At 44.1% G+C, this 23,669-nt stretch overlaps 5 protein-coding genes across 7 annotated transcripts; 2 read left to right on the top strand and 3 right to left on the bottom strand.

Annotated features, from left to right (window-relative positions):
* Positions 1 to 4,564: 4,564 nt before the first annotated feature.
* Positions 4,565 to 6,665, top strand: LOC128893362 (protein distal antenna-like). Its single transcript, XM_054154271.1, has one exon. It carries the CDS (start codon positions 5,045 to 5,047, stop codon positions 6,419 to 6,421), a length of 1,377 nt encoding a protein of 458 aa, XP_054010246.1. The 5' UTR covers positions 4,565 to 5,044; the 3' UTR covers positions 6,422 to 6,665.
* Positions 6,666 to 6,760: 95 nt separating this feature from the next.
* On the bottom strand, positions 6,761 to 10,388 carry LOC128893361 (dynein regulatory complex subunit 7-like). The gene is made up of 2 exons (XM_054154270.1): positions 10,029 to 10,388; positions 6,761 to 8,196 (listed from the first exon to the last, which is right to left on the bottom strand). Exons 1-2 carry the CDS (start codon positions 10,386 to 10,388, stop codon positions 7,807 to 7,809), a joined length of 750 nt encoding a protein of 249 aa, XP_054010245.1. The 3' UTR covers positions 6,761 to 7,806.
* A 956-nt stretch (positions 10,389 to 11,344) lies between these two features.
* Positions 11,345 to 20,548, bottom strand: LOC128893363 (autophagy-related protein 2 homolog B-like). 3 transcript variants are annotated; one of them, XM_054154272.1, is made up of 19 exons: positions 19,828 to 20,548; positions 19,359 to 19,671; positions 18,969 to 19,282; positions 18,714 to 18,893; positions 18,366 to 18,590; positions 17,808 to 18,280; positions 17,424 to 17,732; positions 17,248 to 17,365; positions 17,077 to 17,177; positions 16,520 to 17,002; positions 15,766 to 16,044; positions 15,177 to 15,705; positions 14,915 to 15,102; positions 14,347 to 14,846; positions 13,782 to 14,262; positions 12,955 to 13,716; positions 12,560 to 12,834; positions 12,186 to 12,487; positions 11,345 to 12,093 (listed from the first exon to the last, which is right to left on the bottom strand). In XM_054154272.1, the coding sequence occupies exons 1-19, from the start codon at positions 19,999 to 20,001 to the stop codon at positions 11,854 to 11,856; spliced, it is 6,246 nt and encodes a 2,081-aa protein (XP_054010247.1). In that variant the 5' UTR covers positions 20,002 to 20,548; the 3' UTR covers positions 11,345 to 11,853. The 3 variants fall into 3 exon arrangements, with proteins under 3 accessions (XP_054010247.1, XP_054010249.1, XP_054010248.1); XM_054154273.1 differs by lacking the exons at positions 11,345 to 12,093; positions 12,560 to 12,834 and having other exon boundaries at positions 12,339 to 12,487; XM_054154274.1 differs by lacking the exons at positions 18,969 to 19,282; positions 19,359 to 19,671; positions 19,828 to 20,548 and having other exon boundaries at positions 18,366 to 18,586; positions 18,714 to 18,828.
* A 559-nt stretch (positions 20,549 to 21,107) lies between these two features.
* Positions 21,108 to 22,042, top strand: LOC128893368 (transmembrane protein 179-like). The gene is made up of 2 exons (XM_054154283.1): positions 21,108 to 21,393; positions 21,479 to 22,042. The coding sequence occupies exons 1-2, from the start codon at positions 21,284 to 21,286 to the stop codon at positions 22,026 to 22,028; spliced, it is 660 nt and encodes a 219-aa protein (XP_054010258.1). The 5' UTR covers positions 21,108 to 21,283; the 3' UTR covers positions 22,029 to 22,042.
* Positions 22,043 to 22,337: 295 nt separating this feature from the next.
* LOC128893370 (uncharacterized) lies at positions 22,338 to 23,617 on the bottom strand. Its single transcript, XM_054154284.1, has 2 exons — positions 23,291 to 23,617; positions 22,338 to 23,216 (listed from the first exon to the last, which is right to left on the bottom strand). Exons 1-2 carry the CDS (start codon positions 23,402 to 23,404, stop codon positions 22,764 to 22,766), a joined length of 567 nt encoding a protein of 188 aa, XP_054010259.1. The 5' UTR covers positions 23,405 to 23,617; the 3' UTR covers positions 22,338 to 22,763.
* Positions 23,618 to 23,669: the final 52 nt, after the last annotated feature.

The following is a 23,669-nucleotide window of genomic DNA, read 5'->3' as shown; positions in this document are numbered from 1 at the left end:
GAGAGAGAGAGAGAGAGAGAGAGAGAGAGAGAGAGAGAGAGAGAGAGAGAGAGAGAGAGCAAAATCGATCGACACGTCCTCCGGTACGCGGCGAGGCGCACTTTGCGCGTCGCGCACCGACGAGAGCCGATGCCAGACCGTGTGCTCCTTCGACGCTCGAGCCGGTAACCCGTACAATTAATTTTCACCTGCTTCCCTCGCGGCTCGGCCTTTCGCGGAAGGATGCGCGCGAGCGAGACCCGCCAACGGAAAGACAGAGACAGGGGGAGAGAGCCCCGTCGCACGCGCGCGCGATTTTAACACGCGAGGACGACGATGCGTGCGTGTTCGTGCGCGATACGTGACGCTCGCCGTCTCCGGACTTAACGGTCGCCGATCGTTCCGCGAAAAAGACACGCGCGCCGGATGAGACACCGGAGAAAACGGCCTGGATTAATTTTGCGACGGTCGATGCCGCGTTTCGCGACCTCCGATCGCTTCGTTTCGAGTCGCGATGTGGTCCTTGCGCTCTTATCGGAGGAATACTTTTCACGCGTCTAGAAACTGCAGAAATTAACGTCAGGCTATGTTGATACACGCTCGCGCAGAAAATCCTTCGCGTATAGTCTAGGTCTAGGATCACCGAGTTACTAGGAACGATTGGTTCTCGTTAATTTAGAGTGAATTTCTCTCCGAGCTGCATTCGCCGTCGCGAATGGGCGCAGACACCGTCGCGACCGGCACCTACGTCGATTTCTTTTTCGCGTACGAGGGAACGGGTCGCCCTACCCCGGTCCGATAATTATCGCCAGCGAGCGCCTACCTTTCGGCCTTCTCCGAGTCCCACTTGGGCAGGAACGACGACGACGACGACAACGACGACAACAACGACGACGACGACGCTATATCACCTGCTCGACGCGAAGGAATGCCGCGAATACTGCGGATTTTTCGCTCGTTCCAGAAATAATCGTGCCCCGAAATATATCGGGCTCCCGGTTTGCAACCGAACGGTTTAAAGGGGAGCCCCTGGTGACCGGGTGGGGCGAGGGGAGACGGCGTTCTCGCGTTTTATGTAACGAGTCCGTTCCGTGAAGCGCGAGTAATCGATTCGCGCGACGGACGGTGGGAAAGGGATCGATCGAAGACGAGCGTCGATGACGACCGGGGAAAGCGAAGAGAAAAGCGGCTCGACGACCGACGTCATCGGCGAAAACAGAATCAAATCTGTCCGAGGCAGAAATTGGAGATCTTTTGGCCGGTAATAGGCATAATCGGCACGAGTACCTACGATCAATTTCTTTGAATCTTGGATTACTTCAACGTCCGATCGTTTTGTTCAGCCGATTACCGAAACCTCGTATCGCTTCCTTCAACTAATTGAGAATCGTTGGTCCTCCGATTTCGCTCATTTAGTCGGTCGCTTGTACGTCGTTACCGGCGAAGTGGGACTCGGAGAAGGCCAAAGGCTGGCTGGTTGTTCGCTCGCAGATAATTATCCGAGCAGGGTAGGGCGAGCCGTTGGTTCGGGGCCGCGAAAAAGAAATCGACGCGTAGGTGCTGGTCGCGACGATGTCCGCGCGTATTTACGACGGTAAATACGCCGTCCGGCGACGCCCGGCGGGCTGGTAAATTTATCCGCGAATTACCGCGGCGTTCCTTAGTCCGTAACTCCCGTTCGCCAGCGTTCGCGTACGGATTTTAGGCCGCGCTCGTAAATCCGGCTCTCCCCTTGGGGCCGTGCGACTGCACGGGGAGGAGGGGTCGGATTTAAGGGTTTTGCCGCGGGTTCCACCCGCCCCGTCCCTACCTCTCCGACCTTCTCTATATTTCAGAGGAAGCGAGCAGAGCTTGGAAAAACGCCGAGCCCCGGAGAGATCCTGGAGTCGCGGGGAAATTAAACGAGCGTGTTTGCGTGGTGCGCGCGAAAAAATCGCGTCGCTCGTAAATTTCGACGACGACCGACTCTCCTTCCTGCCTCCCTTACTATTTCGCTCTTTCTCTCTCTCTCTCTCTCTCTCTTTCTCTCTCTCTCTCCGCCATCACGGCCAGCGCTGTCGACCGGAAACTCGGACGCGAACAAAGCGTCGCGACGCGCGAATTCCAAACCGCGATCGCGAGAAACTTTTACCGAGGCGGTGAAACGGGGTTGTATACCCATTTATTTCGCGTTTTTCTCCCGGGGCCATTATCTTCGACGCGTCGAGTCTCCGTATCGTCCGTCAATTTTTCGCGTATCGGTTACAAATTTTTCCAAAGACATTAAAGACAAAGGGTGGGAAAAATCGATTTTTTCCACCCTTCCGGGTGTACGTGGCCCCTTAAGGACGAGGAACACCGGTAGACGACGTCGACGTCGACGGTTAAGAGAGCGGCCGAGAGGGTCGAGGACGACCGAAGAGGGGTTTTAGTGGATAAGGGCGCAGAGGGGTAAAGAACGAGAGAAGCGCGCGGTTCGACAGCGCGACGGAAGACCGAGGGACGCAAGGAAGAGGACGAGGGCAGCGGAGGACCGTCGAGGACGGACGGACGGACGGGCGGGGAGGGAGGGAGGGAGGGGGGGGTCAGGAAGGGCCGCGAGGTAGCGTAGAAGAGCGAGTATAGGCAAGACGAGGCAAAAGCAAGACGCGCAACGCGGCATGGCAAAGCATGGCATGGCAAGGCGAGGCGCAAGCTGGGCTTCGGCGCTGCGGGAGGAGGAGGAGGAGGAGGGGAGGTGTGTGTGTGTGGTGGGATTGGGAAGGGGAAGGGGCGAGAGGGGGCCGAATGGCGAGGTGCCGCAGGGCGAGGGGAAGATCGGGAGGGGAGAACCGCGGCGTAGCAGGGCAAAGGGAGAGGGGCGAGGGAAGACGGCGTCGCGAGTCCGCGGAAAGCCGGCGGCGACCACCGCCGCAGTTGAGCGTCGCGATTCGTCGCGAGAGCATCGTGCGTTGGTAGTTGGCGCCCTCGCCGTGTGTAATACCGTGGCACACACAACCGAACAAGAGTTAGCTGCGAAGCGTAGAAACGGGTGGGTCGGACCGATCGGCGATCAGGTTCGACGGTCGAGAAGGAAGGCGAGCGACGCGCCCCCGAAAACCAGTAAACGCGAAGCCAGCGAGTAGCGACACGCACACACACCGGCGGTTCAGTCGAGTTCGATCCACCGTCAGGTGAGGATCGCCGGTGTCACGGTCCGTTTGGTCCGACTTCTGTGCTGGGATTAATCGGCGATATATTATCGTTATTTATAGAAACGGAAGTCCGCGAAGCGTTACACGTTCCACGCCGTACGCGTTATCGAGTCCGATAGTCAGTGAAGAAATCGAAGTGAAGACACGAGTGAATAATCGAACGGTGTCGGCCGAGCGTGGCTACGGATTTTTGTGTATCGTCGCGATTTCAACCGAGCCGTTCGATCCTCTGGATTTTTTTTGTGAATTCGGAGTCTTGTGTTACCTGCTGATCGAATAATCGTCGCGAAGACGAACGAGAAACACAGATTTCTCTGTTCGGGAGTCGTTGAAAATTTAAACTGTGTTTTCACGAATTGGTGTGCGCGACGACGGGATTTGTCCTTGACGCCCCGTCCTTTCGTCGAGCCGTTGCGTCGAGACTGTGTGTGGTTTTTTTTTTTTTTTCTTTTCCTTTCGGTGTCTGGCAGCGTCTCTTTCTCGCTTGGTCGGCGATATCTCCGTCGCTGGCTCGAGACCTCCGAACAGCACGCAGGGAGCGAGCAAGAGGACACGCGTACGGGACTAGTGGAAGGAAGACGGAGAACGAGCAATCATCGAGAGGGCTCGTGGACGGAACCGAGACGAGCGAAATGAAGCGCGCGAATAACGCGACGGGCGAAAACTGATCCGACTCGCGGAGCGTCGACGGACCGTGCGTGTCTAGCACCGTCTTTGTTTCTCTCGATTCCATCTTTCGTCCCGTCTCGTTCCTACCCGAGTCGGCAGCTATTCCTCGTGGTACAGCAATAATATCGTTTTCCCGCGCGGACCGCGGATTGGCTGATGTGCCCGCGAACGAAGAGCAGAGCAGCGAAGCAACGTGCCCCGTTTTACTCGCGCTAGCGCCGAGGACGCGTTCGGTGAGGAAGGAGGTTCGACGGTGCGCGCCGAGCGGAGAAGCGTGGCGAACAGAGAGAGAAACAGTGCTCAGGGAGGGGGGAGGGCGGCAGACGAGGAGGGGAACCGCCCGACCGAGTTGTTTCATTCATAAAAAAGTTCTTTATTACTCTCTGTGAGCGCATGTGCTATTCCACGGAGGAGGACCTCCCCCGACCGGCGTAACCACGTTTACACACGGTATTATTTACTACTGCGCGAGATACGAATCGCTGCCACACGCCGTGGCAACGGTACGGCGTACGGATCTCTCTGGCTGCTCCGTGTTACCGTTGCCCGTACGTCGTCGACGTTGCGGCTACGAACGCCTAATTGGGAACACCTTCTTATCGACGTTGATCGAATCGGACGGCGTTCGCAGAAAGAACTCTGCGCGACGGTGCCTCGAGCTCGACCTATCTCTCGATCCTCTTTCTTTATCGAGCACGGTCGTGCGTACGTTGTGTCCCCCTCCTCCCCTTCGTCCCCCCCGTCCCCCGTTGACGTCTCGCGGACGAGCAATTGGAATTCCTCGCGTGTCCACACGCAGGCCCGATATAGTCGGATGGCGCGATCTGGAACGTGAACGTCGATCGATCGCCTTCTCGCGCGCGTCACAAAACCGCTCGAGGCACGGTGACGGTTGGAGAACCGAAGAAACCAGTGGCTAACCAAGCTACCGCCGAACCAACGGGGCACACGCACAGCAAAAAAGAAGAGAACGCGGTGCAACGGAAACGTTCGAGTTCGACCGAGAATTTTGGAAAAAATCGTTCAACCTGGATCTAAGGACGAACTTGGACGTCTACGTCGACGATCCCGATCATCGAGCGCTAGACGGACGCGACAAGCCGCGCAGGGATCGCAGGACAAACAAGATAGATCCCAAAGTGATCGAGGAAGGTATCGCGACGACGGAAGACAACGGTTACGAGGATCGTGTTCGCGAGGGCAAGGAGAGTCGTCTCGCCGCGATGAGAGGCGAGTCGGCGCGACCGGGGAAGCGCCCTTTGAGGGCACTTTCCGCATCCGAGAAGATGGACGCGATCCAAAGGGTTCACGAGGGGGAGAGCAAGGCCTCGGTGGCACGCGATATCGGTGTTCCCGAATCGACGTTAAGGGGATGGTGCAAATCAGAACACAAAATTCGAGGAATGGCGAGGAATTCGTCGACGCCCGACAGCGAGGCGCACTCGCCCGCTTCGTCCTCCGGGGCGAACGTGACGGCCGGAAATTTGGCCGGCGGTTCGGCGAATCTGTCGAGCGAGGACGAGGGTCCTTGCGCGAAGAAGTCGAAAATAGATCAGCAAAGTTCGGTGACGGGAGCGGGTACGTCGTTCGTAGGTGACATTTGCACAGACGCCGACGGCAAACCGGACGGCAAGCAACCCAAGATCGATTACGTGGGCCTGATGACCAGCATGGCAGGCATGAGACCCGAGAATAGTTCGTTGCTTTTGCAACAGCTGGGCCTGCTCTCGGGCGCCACCGGCACGTTGGCCAAGAATCTGTTGAGCATGTCGCCCGCCCTGTCCCACGGCAGCACCGTTGGCCTCGTGGAAAACGGTCTCCAATATACCAAGAGCAGCACCGGTAACGCGTGTTTACCGAACACAGCGAGCAGCTTGAACGGAGGTAGCAACAAGAGGCACAGTATTTCCGCGATCGCTCCGGCTCAGATGGATTCCGTTGTCGCGAAATCCTGCACGAGGAAGAGCCTGCCACCTGCCGCGGAGGCGCCCTCGACGCCGGTCCCAGCTTCACCGAGGAAGACCAACGAGAACAACAGCAGCATTCAGCGATCCGCGAAACCGAAGAAGGACGGGAACGTCAGTGGCACCAACAACAAAAAGGTCGACGAGGCCCTCTGGCTCTGGCTGACGCAGCAACAACAACTGCTCGGCCAACAGTCGGCCAGCTTCAATCCGAGCATCAATCAGCAAGATGGATCGTGGTTTTGGCAGTGGTACAAACAGTGCAGCTTCCCGCTGATAACGCCGACGCCGACGCAACTCGCGCCTAGTCCCGTCGCCAAGAAATCGCCGAGCAAGGCGAGGGCCATGCTCGACAACGTGCTGTGCAACAACAACAACAACAACAACAACAACGAGAACGTTAAACGAAGCTTGAACATGGAGGTGCCGGAGGACGAGGACGTCGAGACGTCGGGCGACGTGCCCGCCAGCACCGAGGAGGCGATCGAGCACGGGGAAAAGTTCTTCAAGTGGTTGGACAAATGCTCGGACCCGGCGGTCACGAGGCTCCAGATTATACAGTTCAAATACCTATTGGACAATCTGAAGGCGTGTAGAAAGAAGTCATCGTCTAGCGCGAAACAAAGCAGAAAGTAGGCGAGACGAAGCTCTGTGATGCTAAATATATATCTTAGAAAGAGTGCGGTTAGCGCGGCAAACGCCGAGACAGCAGATCGAAACGGATAGCTAGAGAGTGCGAGAGAGAAACTGAGGAGAGAGGTCGAGCTCGACTTCTTCCTTCGTGTTACCGCGACACACGCTCGATCTCCTTTCGTCGAACTCTTCGGTCCCGTCGTCGGAACCAATTGTCTTTTTCTTTTTTTTTTTCTTTTTTCGATTCTTTTTTCTTTTTCCCCCTTTTGTTTTTAACAGAATTTTTTCTTCCTTTCGAACAACAGTATCGCTTATTAACCACGATCGGGTGGTTACTTTTATTTCGTGGATCAACCATTCGATTCTCTCGTTATCATCAGACTGTAGATTTTATGCACTCACGATGTACGACAACGTAGAAAACATACGTAAAGTATACGCGACGTATGTTTAATGTATTCTATAATTCGCATAAGTCCATATACCTTTTAGTTACGTTCAGCATTCGTTTATCGTAGAAATTCACATCGTAGACGCGTACGATCCTCGGTCTAGTTATTGTACGTCATTTTAACGAATCGAATTTGAATTTTGTTACCCAACCGAACGACGCACAAGGAGTTGTACGCGTTTCATTCGGTACTCGAGACTCGCATACTTTTATTAATTATTCTTCCAGGTGATACGTCCAAATCTTGGGTTGCCAATTCGCGTTCTCTCCGACTCTTTCGTTTCGCGATTTCAAACATTCTGTTCCCTCTTTTTTACCCTCGTCCCTTGACCCATAGTTTTCTCCTTTTCGTTTCTCGAATTCGGCTCGGGAGTCGGGGCCGAATGAAATCGGAGGATCGCAATGATCTTTTCCGTTTATCGCAACCATGTACATAAGAGGATATACCAAATTCGTGAATGGACTGTTGTAATTATTATAAAAGTTGAGGTGTCCGTAGGAGAGGTATTATTATATCGATCACTTTATCATTCGTTAGTGTTAAGGTGTGCGAGAGAGAATGCACGAACGCGCGCGTCGCGATACTTCCCCGTGACGATCGAGACGCGAAACGGAGGAGAAACGGGATCCATCGATCGTTAAACGTGCGTCTTTAGGGATTGTTTTTCGCACGGATAAACATATACACCGACGCGACACCGGTGCGTTAACGAAGTCGGAAGTATCGAGAGATCGCGAAGAATACGTTGTCCACGGTCGAGATTCCTTCATTTCGTTTGAAAATTGTTTCGGTTACGTGTACGTGGTTCGATTATCGCGCGAGTAATATTTAAAATGGCTTCGCGATGTTTATTGTGGACTGGCGCTTTTTTCCCTAAACAGTTCTACCTCTCGTGTTCTGTTAGCGAGTTATTTACGTATGGTATATAAAGTAAGGTTACGCGAGCGTATGCGTATGTGCGCGCGCGCGCGCGCGTGTGTGTGTGTGTACGTGTACGTGTGCACGCGACTCGCGCGAAACTAAATGGTCCAAAAACGATAAAACGAAGAACAAAAAATTTGACGAGTACGACGAGACGCGATGTTTGTTATATCGATGAGAAATTATATATATATATATATTATATATATTTAAGGACCTTCGTCGCTTAGCTTTACGAAGTAAGACGTTCGATGAAGTGTGACACGTTCGACTACTTACCATGCCGAGTGCTTTGTCTAGCGGCACGTACTCGATATAGTCGCTGACGAATTTTCCGCACCCCTGCCACGTGTACAGTTCCGGATATGGCAGCGTACTTCGTCTGATAGTCGTAGACACGAATTTCTGCACAGGAAAGCGAGCCAACTGTAAAACACACTCTTATCTCGCGATTCGTTTCTTCCCTCCTGCCCCGTATTCTTTAACGATGCTTTGCTACGATACGAGACAAAGATGGGCAAAATTCTCTCATTTGTTTCGAACACTCGGAACGACGAACACGAGACAAACGCTTTTCTTTATCCGTTCCTCGTTGAACAACGGTCGTTTTCATTTCTCCCAGTGTTCGAATAAAATGTTGTCCGTCTCTGTGACGAGATTTAAATCCCCGGGCCCCACCCCCCGTGACTGTCTCTTTCTCTTCTCCAATATTTATTTTACATATTTTTTCTGTTTTCTTTCGCATCGTCGCGAAACGAGTCCGTTTGCCAGTCGAGAATCGCCCCACGCGGATGATTGGATCGAATCATTGCGAGAAAAATCTGAACGAAGCTACTTCCTAATCTCACTTTGAAAATTAACTGTCGACTCGTGAAACGGTCGTTCCTATCGTGTTCGAATGTACTTTCCAAGGGGAAACTAATTCTTGCGTGTAGCAAAGCGTATTTATAACGAACGAAAACAATAGAAACAAACAAAACACACACACACACGCATACACACACGCATACACACACGCATACACAGAGAGAGAAAACAGGAAACCAAAGTGAAGTAAGCACTGTCGAGTGCGACAGTGCGTGTAAATAAGACTGTGACCGTGCACTTGCACGCGAAGTGCATACCATGTATTTGTAGAACGTTTGAAGCATGTACGAATAAATGTATAGCGAAGTTTATTTTTATTATTTAGATCGTAGAAGAGAAGGTTCGAGTGTATTAGAAAGATTCCTATTACGCAGTTATATTTCCATTAGTTAAATTAAAATCGAAGGGAGAGAAAGACGAACGACAAGGAGAGAGGTTAGAATCTATTTCAAGACGACATTCCTCGTTACCTTTTAAAAGAATAACGCGCGTACACCTTAAATGAAATGAACGACTCGGAAGAAAAGAAAAGAGAAAAAAAAAAAACATGAATTTTAATGGTAATATCGATACATAATTTTATTTATAACACGTTTTAATTTTTATATGAAGATAAATAATATGCCTTTGTACAATCGAGTCGAAAAATATTTATCGAAAGAATACACCGAAGAAAATAATAAAACACGAACGTATTCGCATATTTTTTAACACTTGTCCTCTATACCGAAGAACGTGCGATAGAAAACCGAACGAGAGTAACGAGAAATGAAAATTTTCCATCGTTGAAATAGTAAGTAGAGCGACGGAGAAATTTCGTGGCTTTTCGATATATCTCGTCGCTGACGGCATTGCTATTTCGTTGGTCGTTAGAAAGGTTGCCTCGTCGATTCGATAATGAAAAACGATAAATAAACAGAAACACGTGCTGTAATATTTATGCAGAGAAGTGTGTAAATGTAAATATATCCGATGTTACGTATAAAATATTTCGATATTCTTTTGAACCGACAACACTGTAAACGAGTTTAAAGTTCGCGGGACGAGGTTATTGCATGAAGCTATCTATCGTTCGTCATCTTGGGCTATTCGAAAACTTTACAAGGCGAAACGATTAATCGAATCGAGTTTCGCGTACGTTACAGTTATCCAATTGATATCTTTAATTTATTTAAGAATCAAATTTCAAAGTGACATAGAAATAGATAGATATGTATTATTTACATCGAATTGAAATTCTGGTAGAGACGTGCCCTTGATTTAGTTTACTTTCGATCGCGTAACGCGTGTCAGGTTCGATTATCGAAGGCACCGCCATGTTCGCTCGTATCCCGATCGGCCAGTTTGGCGGTAGTTCGCGATTGACTTACTTGCACGCCGCATTCGTTTTCGCAGACGAGGAGAAGCGGCTTTCGATTCGGGTATTTCGCATGAAATTGTTGTCGAAAGTTTTCTGCGTACCACGCGAGCACCTTCTCCTTACCGCTGAGGGTACGATAGCTGCTGGGAATCGTCTTCAGGTAAAGTTCCTTTCTCGAGTCAACTTCTGGCCAACATAGTTTGATCAAACCGAGTTCCCGTTGTACGTTTTTTACGAGTTCTCGCGTAATCTGTACGAGACTTTCCGTATCTTTGACCGTCGATTCCAACTTATGATCTTCCTGTGGATCGGTTATGGTCGTTAAACTTTCGTAACTTTCAAATTCGCCTTCTTCGCCAGTCTCGTGCATCCTCGGCGCGAGTCGATTTGTCGCGACGATTTCGTAACGAAAAAAACGGATTAATTGACACAGCGAGAGCTTAGGTAGATTCGGCGAGTTGTCAGTGTTTGCTTCTGTCCAAGGACGGTCGAATTTAAATCGAAGCTCCCCGATAAACAATTGTTTTTTGCCATGACAACTCGACGAAATTACGTGTTTATCAAACGTGTTCATCGATATAGTGCTCGTCAGGGAGCAGCACATGTCGGCCATGTTCTCGCGTTACAGTTTTCGATCTCGCTCGACCAGGACGTAGTACCCAGTAGGTATAGGTTAGGAATCGTGATTCGCAGCGAGTGCTATCAACGACGAAACAAGTGCATCAAATCTTAGCGAATCGGTGGGTAATACACGACCTTATCACTCGGTTCGTGTAATTATTTCCTATGAAACAAGATGGCGTACGATTTCTACAATTCCTTGCTGTGACATCTGTAAGAAGAAATGCAAAATACAGCGTGCCTCAGGGATACGAACGTGCCTTGCGAAGCTAGATATTTTGTAAGCATTATATCGATCAATCAGAATTTTGAAACAGGAAAATATGACAGCAGCGTATGATACGATAATATGCGTTGTAGGTAATATTGTTTAATGCAATGACGGTCTCGCCAATTTCACGAGAGATGTTCCGACGTACCCGATTATTAGGTTGCCTACTGTTAGGGTTGTTTCAATTACATTACCAGTAGGCAAATATATTAGGTTGTCCCAAAAGTTTCTTTCGCTTTATTAATAAGAAATACATGCACATGCAGTTTATGTTTTATGTTACATTACTGAATTGTGCACGATTCTAAAGGAACGACTAGAATAAATGAACGATAAATTTATTAGTTTTATTCAAAAACAAAAACATTCGTTTGTCTTATAAACAATCAACTTGGACAATTCGATTCGCCTCTATTATCGCGTAGAAAGTAGCATGCGTGATAAGCATTACGATTTTATTAATAAAAATCTTCAGATACATATCATTGGTATAAAACATACGCATAATTAAAACGAAAGTACATACAAGCTGCGAGAATAATGTTTCACGATAATATATTTTATTTATAAACTATAAATATAACAAATCGGTTTGATCTCGTCGCATGTATATGTAACAAAAAAGAAAGAAAAAACCAATAGAACTGAAAGGTATAATTACACGAATATGTGTTGCATCGGATAGTCGAGTGACCTTGCAAAGTCTTTTCATTAAAATTTATGCGATTAGGTCTAACAAGTTTGCTCGCGTTCGTACGTGATCGAGTCAATTGACTTTCACGTATTGTATGTTTCGTGTTTTTGAACAAACAAATTCGCTTCGCGTTTCGTAACACCACCACCCCCCCGCCTGGACTCTCCGTAATTCACGTCATGGATTCAATATGCCACACAGATATCGAGCCGTAAACGGACTCGGCACAGTTTTATCATCACAGCGGTCTCAGTTCGCGTCGTTCGAATCTTGCCGCCATTTTTGAGTTGCTTCTCGTCTCACGTCGGGCACCAATTGCGATTGCATACCGCCTAATACATTGTTAGTTGCCTCGGTCGCTAGAATGATCGGTTTCATCACCGTTGGCGGTATTTGTCGTAACACGCCTCCTAATGCGCCAGAGACTCCCTTTTGCTCGTGTTCTTCGCTGGCTACGCGTACTAATTGATCAGCAGTTTCACCCAACCCCTAAAAAAGCATTTCCATTATATATATATATATATAAACAACGCGAAACATACGATACATCACGGGTTGAGAGAAAAGTTGAGATTACTCGCCTCTTTTACTAGCAAGTAAGCGTTAGCCATTCCTTCTCGAATATCCAACGGTTGGCTGTATCTTTTCCTGCGTCCTTTCTGTCCTTTACTTTTTTTCCTCACGCTAGGGCCAGGACTAACCATGTCGTAAGCTGTTTCGGCAGTGCTTTGAATAGCGTGTATTAGCTTAGAAGTCAATTCTAATGCTGCCATTGCAGTTGAAGTGGTGAAACTGTTCGCACCACGTTGCAGTCCTCTAATGATTCTACCATCTTTCTGGTACTGTTCAATGGGTAACCAGAATAAGTCACGTATGCCTTGAACTGTAACACGAAACGAACGATTACTTATTAAGACTGATTAGAATGACCGATTAAATCAGAATTCATACTTACACAATTGTATCAACGAGTGCATAGGACCTACACCGCCAAGTAAACTTGGAAGTTGATTTTTCTTTATATCTTGCAACCACTCGGAAATTAAAAACGTTACGAGCTTATCAAATCCCAGAAGTCCATGTCGATGTGTCAATCTTTTCAGTCTTAATTCGGAACAGTTCAACTGTGCCAGGCCCATTAGGAGACCCGCTACTGGCCCGTGAGTGAGATCTACACGCTTCCCATGATAATCTAATCTAACAAGGACTTCGGGGGAAAATATGACACTCCTGACACGAATTAAACAAAACGAGACTTTAATATAAAATGTTACATGGAGACGGACCGATACCAATCGCTACCGATATCGTGTAGGACAATCGTAATAGTGTCTAGGCGTGTATGCTTACCTAAAAAATATCGGCTGACAATCTTCCTGAACTGCTTGTTTCGTTTTCATTTTGGTTTTACATTCTTTAATCATCAACTCGTCCTCCAGGAGTATTAGCAAGTTTGGATCTATACTATCGTTTTGCGAAGTATTCGTTGGCGTTGGAGTATTAGGCGCGGTATCATTCACGCTCATGACCGGTAGATGATGCGTCGGCGTCCCTTGTTTAGACAATGGCGAAGACTGAGGGTTGCTGGGTGTATTAGAATTCTCTTGGGTCTCCTTTAGATCGCCGCTCAATTCGTTGAAAAACTCTATCAAGAATAATAGGCTGTCTTGGTCTATGTTCAGACGCAACGGCAGTAGGCTGAGTTTCAAGCAACATTCTTGAGCACTTAATCTTGGATCCGGTCTGATGTGAACCGCCTTCATGACGAACATATTTGCATGAGACTGTTTGGGTTTCGCTTCGCTACTGTACTGATACAAGAATTTGTTGATGTACGAAGACGCTAGCCTGTCCCTAATTTCTATCTCGCTTATCAACAGTACTTGTCTCGCTGCTTCTTCGGTATTGTCCGGGTAGACCTCGTGCTGAAAACGCACTTTGGTCAATTCTATTTCCATTAGAACGTCGTGTCGGCGGCCAGGTCCGCCCAACGTGTGCCATTCGCTAGTTTCTTTAGACTTTCCTCGTGGTGAATTTGGTATACTACCGAAGTGTACTTCGTTCATGTTCGATTCATTGAAAGATACTCCGTCGTACCATGGAGATCTACTCCTGTACACAATAAAAATTACAGAAATAAAACTCTCGTTCGATGATCGTTTAAGTCGGATACATACCTTTCATGAATCGTCGCGTTAGGGAGATTTTTGTTATCGTTAATAGACACGTGTTTCTTAATTGTTGGTGGCGAGGATTCGAAATCCCTTCCTCCGTACATGTGCCAAATTAATGTCATTTCGCATAGGGTGTACCTTAGAATTGGAGAAGGGAAATGTCTAGGCGCTTTAAGTAAGTCGGGTTTACCGAGCGGAATCGAAAAGTAATTATCTACTATCCTTAAGGACTCTTGACACAGCCAACGAACTTCCGGTACCCCGTGTCTAGGCATAATCCCTGCGCCTGCTTCTTCTCCTAATATACAAAAGTCTTCGTTAGCATCCTCGATCTCAACGTTACACTCTGACTTGGCACATTGCTCGGGACCTTTCGACATCTCAGGGATTATCTGCGAAGGGGGGTGAGACTCATCGGGAAAGAAAAATACTTCTACTTTATCTTCGTTTTTTAAGATTTTCCCATCCACGCTCGCACTTGTTCCTGCAACAGAATTATTGTCATCAATTATTATTTCGCATTCGTTTCGACGTACCGATTCTATTCGATCGTATCGTTCGAATCTACCGTTTACAGTTTCTGTCATCGCCTCTTCCATCAAAGTGTTTACGCGCTCCAGTTGACTCGTGCTCAACAAGTTGATACTCTCGTCGCCAAAGAGACTCTCTTCGTCTCCGGAACTCGGTACCATGATACTCTCGGTACTTTCCGTGTTTGGCATTAGATCTCCATCGTTGGCAAAATAAGTCAACAACTGAATAAGGATACGACCAGAATCCGAACACGTGCGAATATGCAGAACGTTGTTGCTCGCTCTGAGATCCACTCTAGGTGCTCCGCCAAACATTTTACTATTTAGCCTCAACGACAATTCGAACAATCCAACATCCATGACGCAGACGTAGTCTCGCTTTATGTCCACGACTTTTCCTAGCTTGTTAGATACAAACAACGCGATATCTTCAGCTATAAAACGTAACGTTGAAGTATTCGTTTGTGCGGCAATATTACTGGACACGCTAAAGTTACCCAGAGTTATCATCGATCTCAATGGCAGATGAATTGGCCTAAAATCATACAAATTTTTAAGTATAGATAATTCGCAGGTGTTGTTTCGATCTGTTAAAACAAGAACCTATAGTCAATTGCACAATCCCAGAAATGTAAATGCAACTCTGTTAATACTCCTGGCGATGAGTAACCAGCGACTGGATAATCGATCACGTCGAGACAATCCGTTAGTTGTGTGAACCACGATGTACCAGTCGTACACATCTTGTACCGCAATGTAGCATTTGTTACGCCTACGGCTACTCTGAAAGTCTATCGTAAAAGAAAGCATGGTTAATCGAGCGATCGTAGAAATTCAATTTGTTCGAAACAATTTTTAAACCAACTTTTATACGATGAGTTTGATGAGCAGCTTGTATTCGGATAGCAAGCATCACCATATCTTTATCGCTGTTATTTGTTCCCATTACGTTCGCATCTAGCTCGCTTTTATATATAGCTTTTTGACAATGCCGCGGGCTAACGCTATTAATACGTATCATTGTAGGTGGTTGCGAAGGAGTCGTCATTAATCCGCAATGATCCAACGATGTTTCTTTTATCATAGCGCATACATAACTCAAATTCGAGTTTCCTTTGTACGAAGTCACCGAAAATATCGTAGTGTCCTCTACGCGTATTATCAATTCTCCTTGTTGGCCAGGAATAACGTTACTCATCGAATCGCGAACAGGAGCGTACATACAAAGAAGACCTTGGTCTATATTCAAAATTAGCGCTAGGTTGCTCTGACCATTTCTCGACACCCTGTTTTGATGTTGCCTATAACTTTTATCGGCTGCAGAACGAAATACACCCTCTTCGTTCGAGTCCGAATCGGAATCATACTGAATTCCACTTTTACACGTGCTAAATCTAAAACACAAACCCACTGTTAAACTGAAAATTATAGCGACTTTGTTTAATACTATTCACCTTGGATAAACGGATTCTTGTAACAAGGTAGACGCCAAATCGAGCCCTTTATGACTCTCCATGTGCGTAGTATACTTTGGTCTCGGCGCTGATGATCTCCATAACAGAAGATCACTGTTGAATCTATTGTACAGTAACTCGAATAGATGCTTAGATGGTATTTGGACGAAAACACATGGAAAGTTAATTTCTAATTGAATTCTGGAACTACGCGTGCCTTCGTCCATGAATTCTAGCATTTCTTCTCGGCTTCCCGGTATAATCAGTTCTTCACCTTCTCTATGTAACGCAACAAAATTATACTTTATAACGTGCCAAGTATAATCTTGAATACATGAAACTGTACACGCATTATTTTTGTGGATATCGCGACAATACCGAAACAACTCGTTTTCTCAACGATTTAACTTAAAGTATCGTTACGCAGATCCCCTGCATAATCACTTATTGTTAACATTATTTTATGGTAATCGAGCTGTCACGTATTTCCAAAATAATGACGTTGCTACGTGCAAATTAACGAATTTGACTTTGCTCCCTATCATTGTCGCGTGTAATTTGATTTTTAGATTTAGCCGCATATATTAGTCTAAGTTCAACCATTACGTGTTCCTTTCTTCCACCTTGCTTCTCATTTTCGATTATTTTTAACATGTTATTTTCCCGAAAAGATCCTGAATCGTTAAGCGAAAACGTTGAGAAACTGAATTATATCGTTAATCCGCCGATTACTAAAGAATTCTGTTATGTAAACCTTTGTTCTGAATCATCTTTGTCTCCTTGCGAATGGGGTGTATCAGATTCATGAATAACCCGCTTAGAGCTGAACGGCGATGGTTGATGTTTAGGCGCGCTGTCCAAAGCTTCGTCCAAGCTAGAATCTGGTTCTCCTTCGGAACTATCTTCAAGCTGGCCGCTCGAACGTTTTGAGTAAATCGTAATTACTACTCTGGCCCACCCAAAACCCTCGTTTACTTGTTGACACGACGCGTTGTTCTTCTCGTCAGTTGTAACTTTGCCTATTTTTATCGGCTTGTCTGTCTCGGTTTCCGCGTACGAAGAGAGTAGTTTACGAAACTGAATCTCATGCTTTGCTACAGAGTGAGGATGACTTTTCATGGTTGAATGTATTTGTGCATCTATCAGTTTCAAAATCATGTAATCCGTTCTTACTGATCTTTTCCACCACGGTGCTCGATTCATATCGTGCAGTGGTCTTAAATCTGGTATTGGAAACCTATTTTTAAGTTATCAACCTTTTAAATGTGCCGTGATTCCAGAACACTCTCTACAACCGTATTTCTACGTTACCTTAGTTTTACTGTACATTGCGACGAGGATACGTTTATAACGGCTGCAAAATCTGACGAAGCGGGACTCTCCACGGCTTGATAAAATATATTTTGTTGATTCTGAAGAAATTTATAATGTAATAATACAAATTGCTTATTGTAATTAACAGATGTACAGTAAAGAACTCACGATATTTCTGTTGTTAGATACAGGGTTACACGAGCATATAGGTTGTGGATTCAATAGAGCGCATATCCTATCTACGATGGTTATGTCCACTTCGCTTTTACATGGCTCCAATTCGATACTAGAAGAATCAAAATTAGTAAGCATTCCGCGGTGTAGATCGATATGCGTAGACTTACTCAATTTCTGTACACGGATTCGTAGATTTCATTAACTGAGCGTGCTTAGCACCCTGAGCATTTTCCACGGATTTAAATTTCATTTTGAAATCTGTTTTATTAGTAAAGCCAACATTCGTTGAGTTCTCTTTTGGAAATGTAAGTAGTTCTACATATTCCGTCGGGGGAGTTCCGCTCGCGCCAGAGCTGTTGGAATCAATTAAACATTCTACAATTTCTAAACTAGCTAACGTCAGGGTTCCAGATATCGCAGAAGATAGCGTCATAGTTTTTTCTTTTCCTTCGATTACTAACGGCGCAGCAAGCAATCTGTAATAAGCAAGGAAGGTTAAAGCTTTCGGATCTTCTTAGATTTATCAGTATTTACGTACTGATTGTGCCTACCTAATGTGACTCAAATGGCAAGCGTCTAAGAGCAACTTCGATGCCTTATCAAAATCTTTGTTTCCATATCCAGTGGCTGCGAACAATCCGAGTTCTTTAAAAAATTCTTCTGCCGATCTCTTCATTTGTCGTATACTAGAACACGTTAAGCCACCGCCGTCTACGCAAGTAGTTAATATATCTTCGTGTAACAGGACTATAGCTATGGAAGATACTCTCACGTGAAAGTGAGATGTTTCCGTGGAAGGACCGCTATCCACGCTATGTCTCTGTTTACGTTGCTTTGGTAAATTTGTTGCTGAACTTTTTAAGCTAATACTACTAGACGATATACTCCCGTCCATACTGATATTGTTACTCGTAACAGAGTTACTCATCGACGCGGACCCCGGTAGTCGCATCGGTAGAAATTCATCTTCATTGTCAGACTCGTCCAAAGATGCCGTTGACCAACCATGCGTATGCCTTAGATCCTGTTATTTACGAGAATTTGTTTTATTTAGTATCTCTTGTTAATCCTTAGTATCATTTTAAGCATTACAGTATAACTTTCATCACCATAGTACGCAATCCTTGAGTTGGTTGTATTTGTTGAATAAGTTCGCGTTCCACGCGATGAAAGTCGCTGCGAGCCATAGGTTTTTCGACGCACGTTCTTGGTGCGACATTGCTGATGTCTTCCAAGTCCGGAGACGCAAGTCCATGTCCTAATTCCATTAAAACATGCACTTGCCGCGGACTTAAAAACGAAGTAAAAGATCCCAGAGTTACTTCTAATTCTACCTGAAGTAATTAGTTCTTCTTTACTTTTTTATCGAATACGTTACGATCAAATAGCATTATTCTCTTATACTTTTATACATCCACATAATGTTTACTGCTTAATTCTAATTATTCAACTTTTACCTTTGGCCCTGAGACACCTTCTCCTTGTTTCAATTTTAATCTTATTTCTTGTCTGCCTGCCAACTTAGCAAACATTATAGGATTCGATCCACTTAAATTATTAATAATATTAGCATCTGGAGGAGTTTGCGTATTTTGATTGGGAGACATTTGTGCAGAAGAAAATTGGCCATCCGAATTCTATAACAAAAGAATCCGATTTTTGTCATTTTCGTTTTTGTCTATTTTCTTACTAATTCTTGTGAAATACATTACTTTAGAATCTGGCGTCGAACCCCTACTCGTTGTTATTATACTTCTAGAAAAAGTTCTTGCACTAGATGGAAATTCATCCGTGTGAAAAGTCACTCCTTCTAGGTAAAAACGTTTAGTCGTAAATGCCGACACAACATATCCTTTTGTAGATTGACTAGGATCTAATGAAGTATTGCTTGGATCCAAGCCTGCTTCATCTGAATATTCGAGATTCTTTATAAACATTTCTATTGCAACTCCTGTTGAAGAATCTAGTGGCACATGTTCCAAACGTATCACAGTATCTATAAATCTGACTTTCACTCTGCATAAAACTATAATAAACAAGATTTTTTTTTTGTAATTCAATAGTCACGTATTAGCTTACTTACAGTATATACAAATTCTTACTTGAATCTATCGTTTGTGCAAACAATTCTACTCCTTCTAAAGGTTGAGAATTCCCAGCATTGTTAGCATCTTCTTGCAAGCATTCTTGTGCGAGTTGCATACTCGATGTCATAGAGCTCCACATGGATTCGAACATTGAAGTACCACTTTCCATCCTTTGTCTTGGTTGAACCGTTAACCTTAGACTTGTCACTTCCACGTAACTAGCTTCGCTAAGCAAAGCTGACCACGGTATACTAATTGACATCTCTGCTACAAAACCATCTACAAATTCTAATGGCAGATGTTGCTGTTCTCCCAGCTCATTAAGCGCCTAAAATGAAAAATAACAAATCTAGTAAACAATTCACCCTCATTGCTTGTTCTCTTTGTTTCGTAAAAACTACATGTTGCCTTAAGGGATATTAATATCTGTCGTTTTCCTTAGGAGCTTAACAAAGAAACACATAACAAAGGAAGTGATAGTTACCTGTACATCAAGGCTGACATTGGTTACACGACTAGTTCCATTGTAAAGATCTACTGTGAGTTGATCCAATGTCAGCTTCTCCTCTAAAAATTGACCAAGATATCGTTGTAGGAGATATCTGCAGGCTCGTTTTTTGATCCCTTGCGACCAAGGGAAGCATCCCAACCAAGACATCTTATTCGCACGTTTGAGTCTAATCTATGAAAGACATGGGATTTTTCGAAGGTCTGTCTTTCGTCATGCGTCTTATGTTAGGCCTGTTATTCGGGCACGGTGGATGAAAAGTAATTCATCCACGTGAATTCCATCTTCCTCACACGTGTCCAGTTTAGTGCAACGATTCTTAACATAATACGATGATTCGGATGTAACGGGGTTCTAGCTGCGTAATGTTTTCCTTCGGATGCACTACAAACACACGCATACACACACACACACACACGCGAGCCTGACCATCGGGACAAACCTTCGTAAAGAAGCAATGGTGGTCTCGTTGACTGAAATCAGCTGACTTTGGAGAGATACTTTAGTTTTCCAACGCTGTTTTACGTTTATGCAATTCCGTTCGCCGATTGTATTCCGCACGATATAGCGATTCTGTTACGTTCACTTAATCTATTTTTTCCCGTTTATCAGGAAGGTTTATGCATTCTATTTTTCAAATAAACGGAATAGCGCACTAACTTGCACTCCAAGGAATCGAATTAATTTGCGTCGAACGTTTCATTACAGACGTTATTCGCATCGAAGATTGAAAAGGGATTACTTCAGTTTTGTTATCGCTATTCTACATAGAAGTTGCAACATTGTGATTAATTTTTACTTTAGTATCGTTAGATCATTGGTTCTGCGTATACATATGCATACATGTGTGTACATACATATTCATGAAAGAAAGAAACGTTAACGGTTTTCATAATTCTTCAATTATTGCGTAGTCTATTTCGATGTAAGGAAAAATAAGTACGTAGTAACCTGTAACAAGTTTTTTGCATTATATATTTTAGAATATGCATAGACGAGTTGTTTCGTAAATCGTGTAATAAAATTTTGTAACGCGAACGTTTCTTTCTTTCCGCGTACAACTGGGATACTCCTTTAATGTGTTACATACTAAATGGAATATTCTTTATTGAATCGTGTTTAATACGCGGTTATTTGAATAAAGTAAATATTTTGAAAGTAATAGGAATTGAAAAGGAGTGTTTATGTTTACGCAAGGTTTACCACACTGAACGTGGCTGTGTTCATGCTAATCGCTGCGTACGCATCAGTACACGTTTATTAATAGGTTCAGATGCGTCGTGATCGAATGATCTGTCACGATCAGTCACGATCTGTCACAAAAATTATTCGACGGTTCGCTAGTTAATCTATTGAAAATTGCAGTTCTTCATTTCTACGAATATATCGCGGAATAAAGCTTCTCTTGTTATTGAAACAAAAAAAAAAAAAAATGGCGTTAACGAATGTGCTACTTCTTAGTCAGATATCGGGATATATCATAGCTAATATCTTGTCACTTTGTATTATCATACCTATGAGCTTGCACCAAAACGAATTTAGGTAGTTACAGTATCAAGTGAAACAAGTAATAAATATTATTGAATCGTACATGTGACGCATCGTCATTCTAACCTTTTATTTGCAGAGGGCATTGTCTATTGTTCTCTACGGGTACTTGGCAAGAATCGGATGGACAATTTGTAGTAAACTGGGCTTCGCGAGCTTATTGCAATTATACAATTATCGTTGGTGTGATGTTGTGTGTGACATCTGCAGTACAGATCTATCGACTTTCTATATTTATGTATCGCGGGGAGGACAGTTCCTTTTTGTCAGCCTTTATTGATGTTATCAGTTCCATATTTCTCACGACAACTACCTTGGTTGCTGCTGTTATTGTAACCCTTGGTTTCATGACTTGGTGTCAATGTATGACGAAAAGATTTCCATCCTGCGAACTGGCAGCTGGAAATGACATTGATAAAGCCGATGGGATAGAAACTTCTGGTTTTCATATAGAACTAGGTGCAGCTCAATTTGGTATTTGGACCAGTTTATCTATTTGGGTTGGTTTATCAGTTTTTGCAGTGTTGAAGTTGCTAAGATATCATCAGTTAGAAAATATGAAAGTTTCCATGTACAGAGAGAGGCAGAGATTAATAGAAGCTGCTAGGAGTAACGAAATACAAGAATAAAATTAGAAATTCAAGCATGTCAACTATTCCAATTTTGATTACATTACTACTCTTATTCTTCTGAAAAACATTTATACTCTACAGAGTCAGTTTTTTAAACGCACATTTTCTAATTCATGTAATAATTGAAGTAATGTATTGTGTCCTAAAGAAACTTTTTAATCCATCAAGAAGTATAAAATGGCAAGACAGTCAAGTTTAATGAAACAAGGAGTATTAAAATGAAATTTTTTATGTTTAAAGGATATAAGTTATTAATGTCTAAAGTTTATATGTGGCAAGACTGGATAAGATTACTCATAGCCATCATAGCAAGCATTAACATATATTTTGTAACATAGGTTTAATATATTTGTTGTTTAATTTACAGAATGCTAACAATGGTTAGATATAAAATATTCTTATTGTATTATATTTACTGTACTTTGTATATAGTATATTAGAGTAGAATCAAATATAAAATAATCACACATTTAGTTAGTTGTAATAGCTTTTGATGAGACAATGAATGTTAATGATACGAATTTTATAAGTATACAATTTACGTATATGTACAATTATTGAATGTACATAGAGTTAAAATTTCATGTTGAAAATGATTTAACTTAAATATAGTTTAAAATATATTTTGTAAATATATATAAGTAATATATTCTTATAATATATCAGAATCATAACAAAACATTGAAGTTTATTATACTCAACAGACCGAAAGAGTAAATGATCAGTGATGATTCAAATTACTTCTCTGCATATTCCAAGGCTGTTTCTGCGACTTCCTGCAGGACACTGCCTTTTAGGTGCTTGAATTATAATAAAAGGTGCAATATCCGTTGGTACACATTCCAATTCAAAATTAGTTTCGTTTACTCCTAATACTCCATCAGGAGCACATGGACCACCTACAGTTCTTAGAGGGTAACATGTACCATTGTACGGTACTAAGCCCTCTACTCTGCATGGATTTATTACGCATTGTGGTACAACTTCATTTTTAGGAAGTACCACGTAGTTCTGTGGTGCACAAGGTCCTTGTGTATATGCTTCGTAACAAGTATCGTTTAAAGGGAAATATAAAAATCTAGGTCTGCAATCGCATACCCATGAGCTTTTGTTCCCTCCTCCAGGATAAAGAAGCATATTTTCGGGACACTGCCCCGGTATAGACACTGGAATACGTTCTGTTATCTGAAGGGAAACACTTGTTGAGTTTTCCTTGTTATCTTACAAAATAATTTATATCTATCTTTAAATATAATTACCATTTGATTATTGCCACTAACATGAGATACTTCTTCATTATCTGGGAATACAATATCTTGACACACTATATAATTCCATATTGTTAATGTAATGCCTAAAACTAGCCACTTCATTTTATGCAAGCTAAGTAGTATACAAGTTTTAAAACAAAACTATAGAAAATATTATTCTCTTGAATATAGGTTATTAAAGTTTTTGCAAGTATTTATTATTACTGCAGATGTACAGATGACTCAGCTTAGTGTACTATGTCTCTTTAAATGACCTCACTTGACCCTGAAATTTCAAGGGCAACCATAGCTGAGCACAATAAAAGTATTAAAATCAGCAACCAATCACTATTAAGTATATGCGGTGAATTGACGTTTTTCTCCCACT

The sequence above is a fragment of the Hylaeus anthracinus genome, unplaced genomic scaffold, assembly GCF_026225885.1.
Source record: "Hylaeus anthracinus isolate JK02 unplaced genomic scaffold, UHH_iyHylAnth1.0_haploid 27376, whole genome shotgun sequence".
Taxonomy (NCBI): Eukaryota; Metazoa; Arthropoda; class Insecta; order Hymenoptera; family Colletidae; genus Hylaeus; species Hylaeus anthracinus.
Note: the sequence above shows the minus strand (reverse complement) of the source record. Positions and strands in the feature narration are given on the sequence as shown.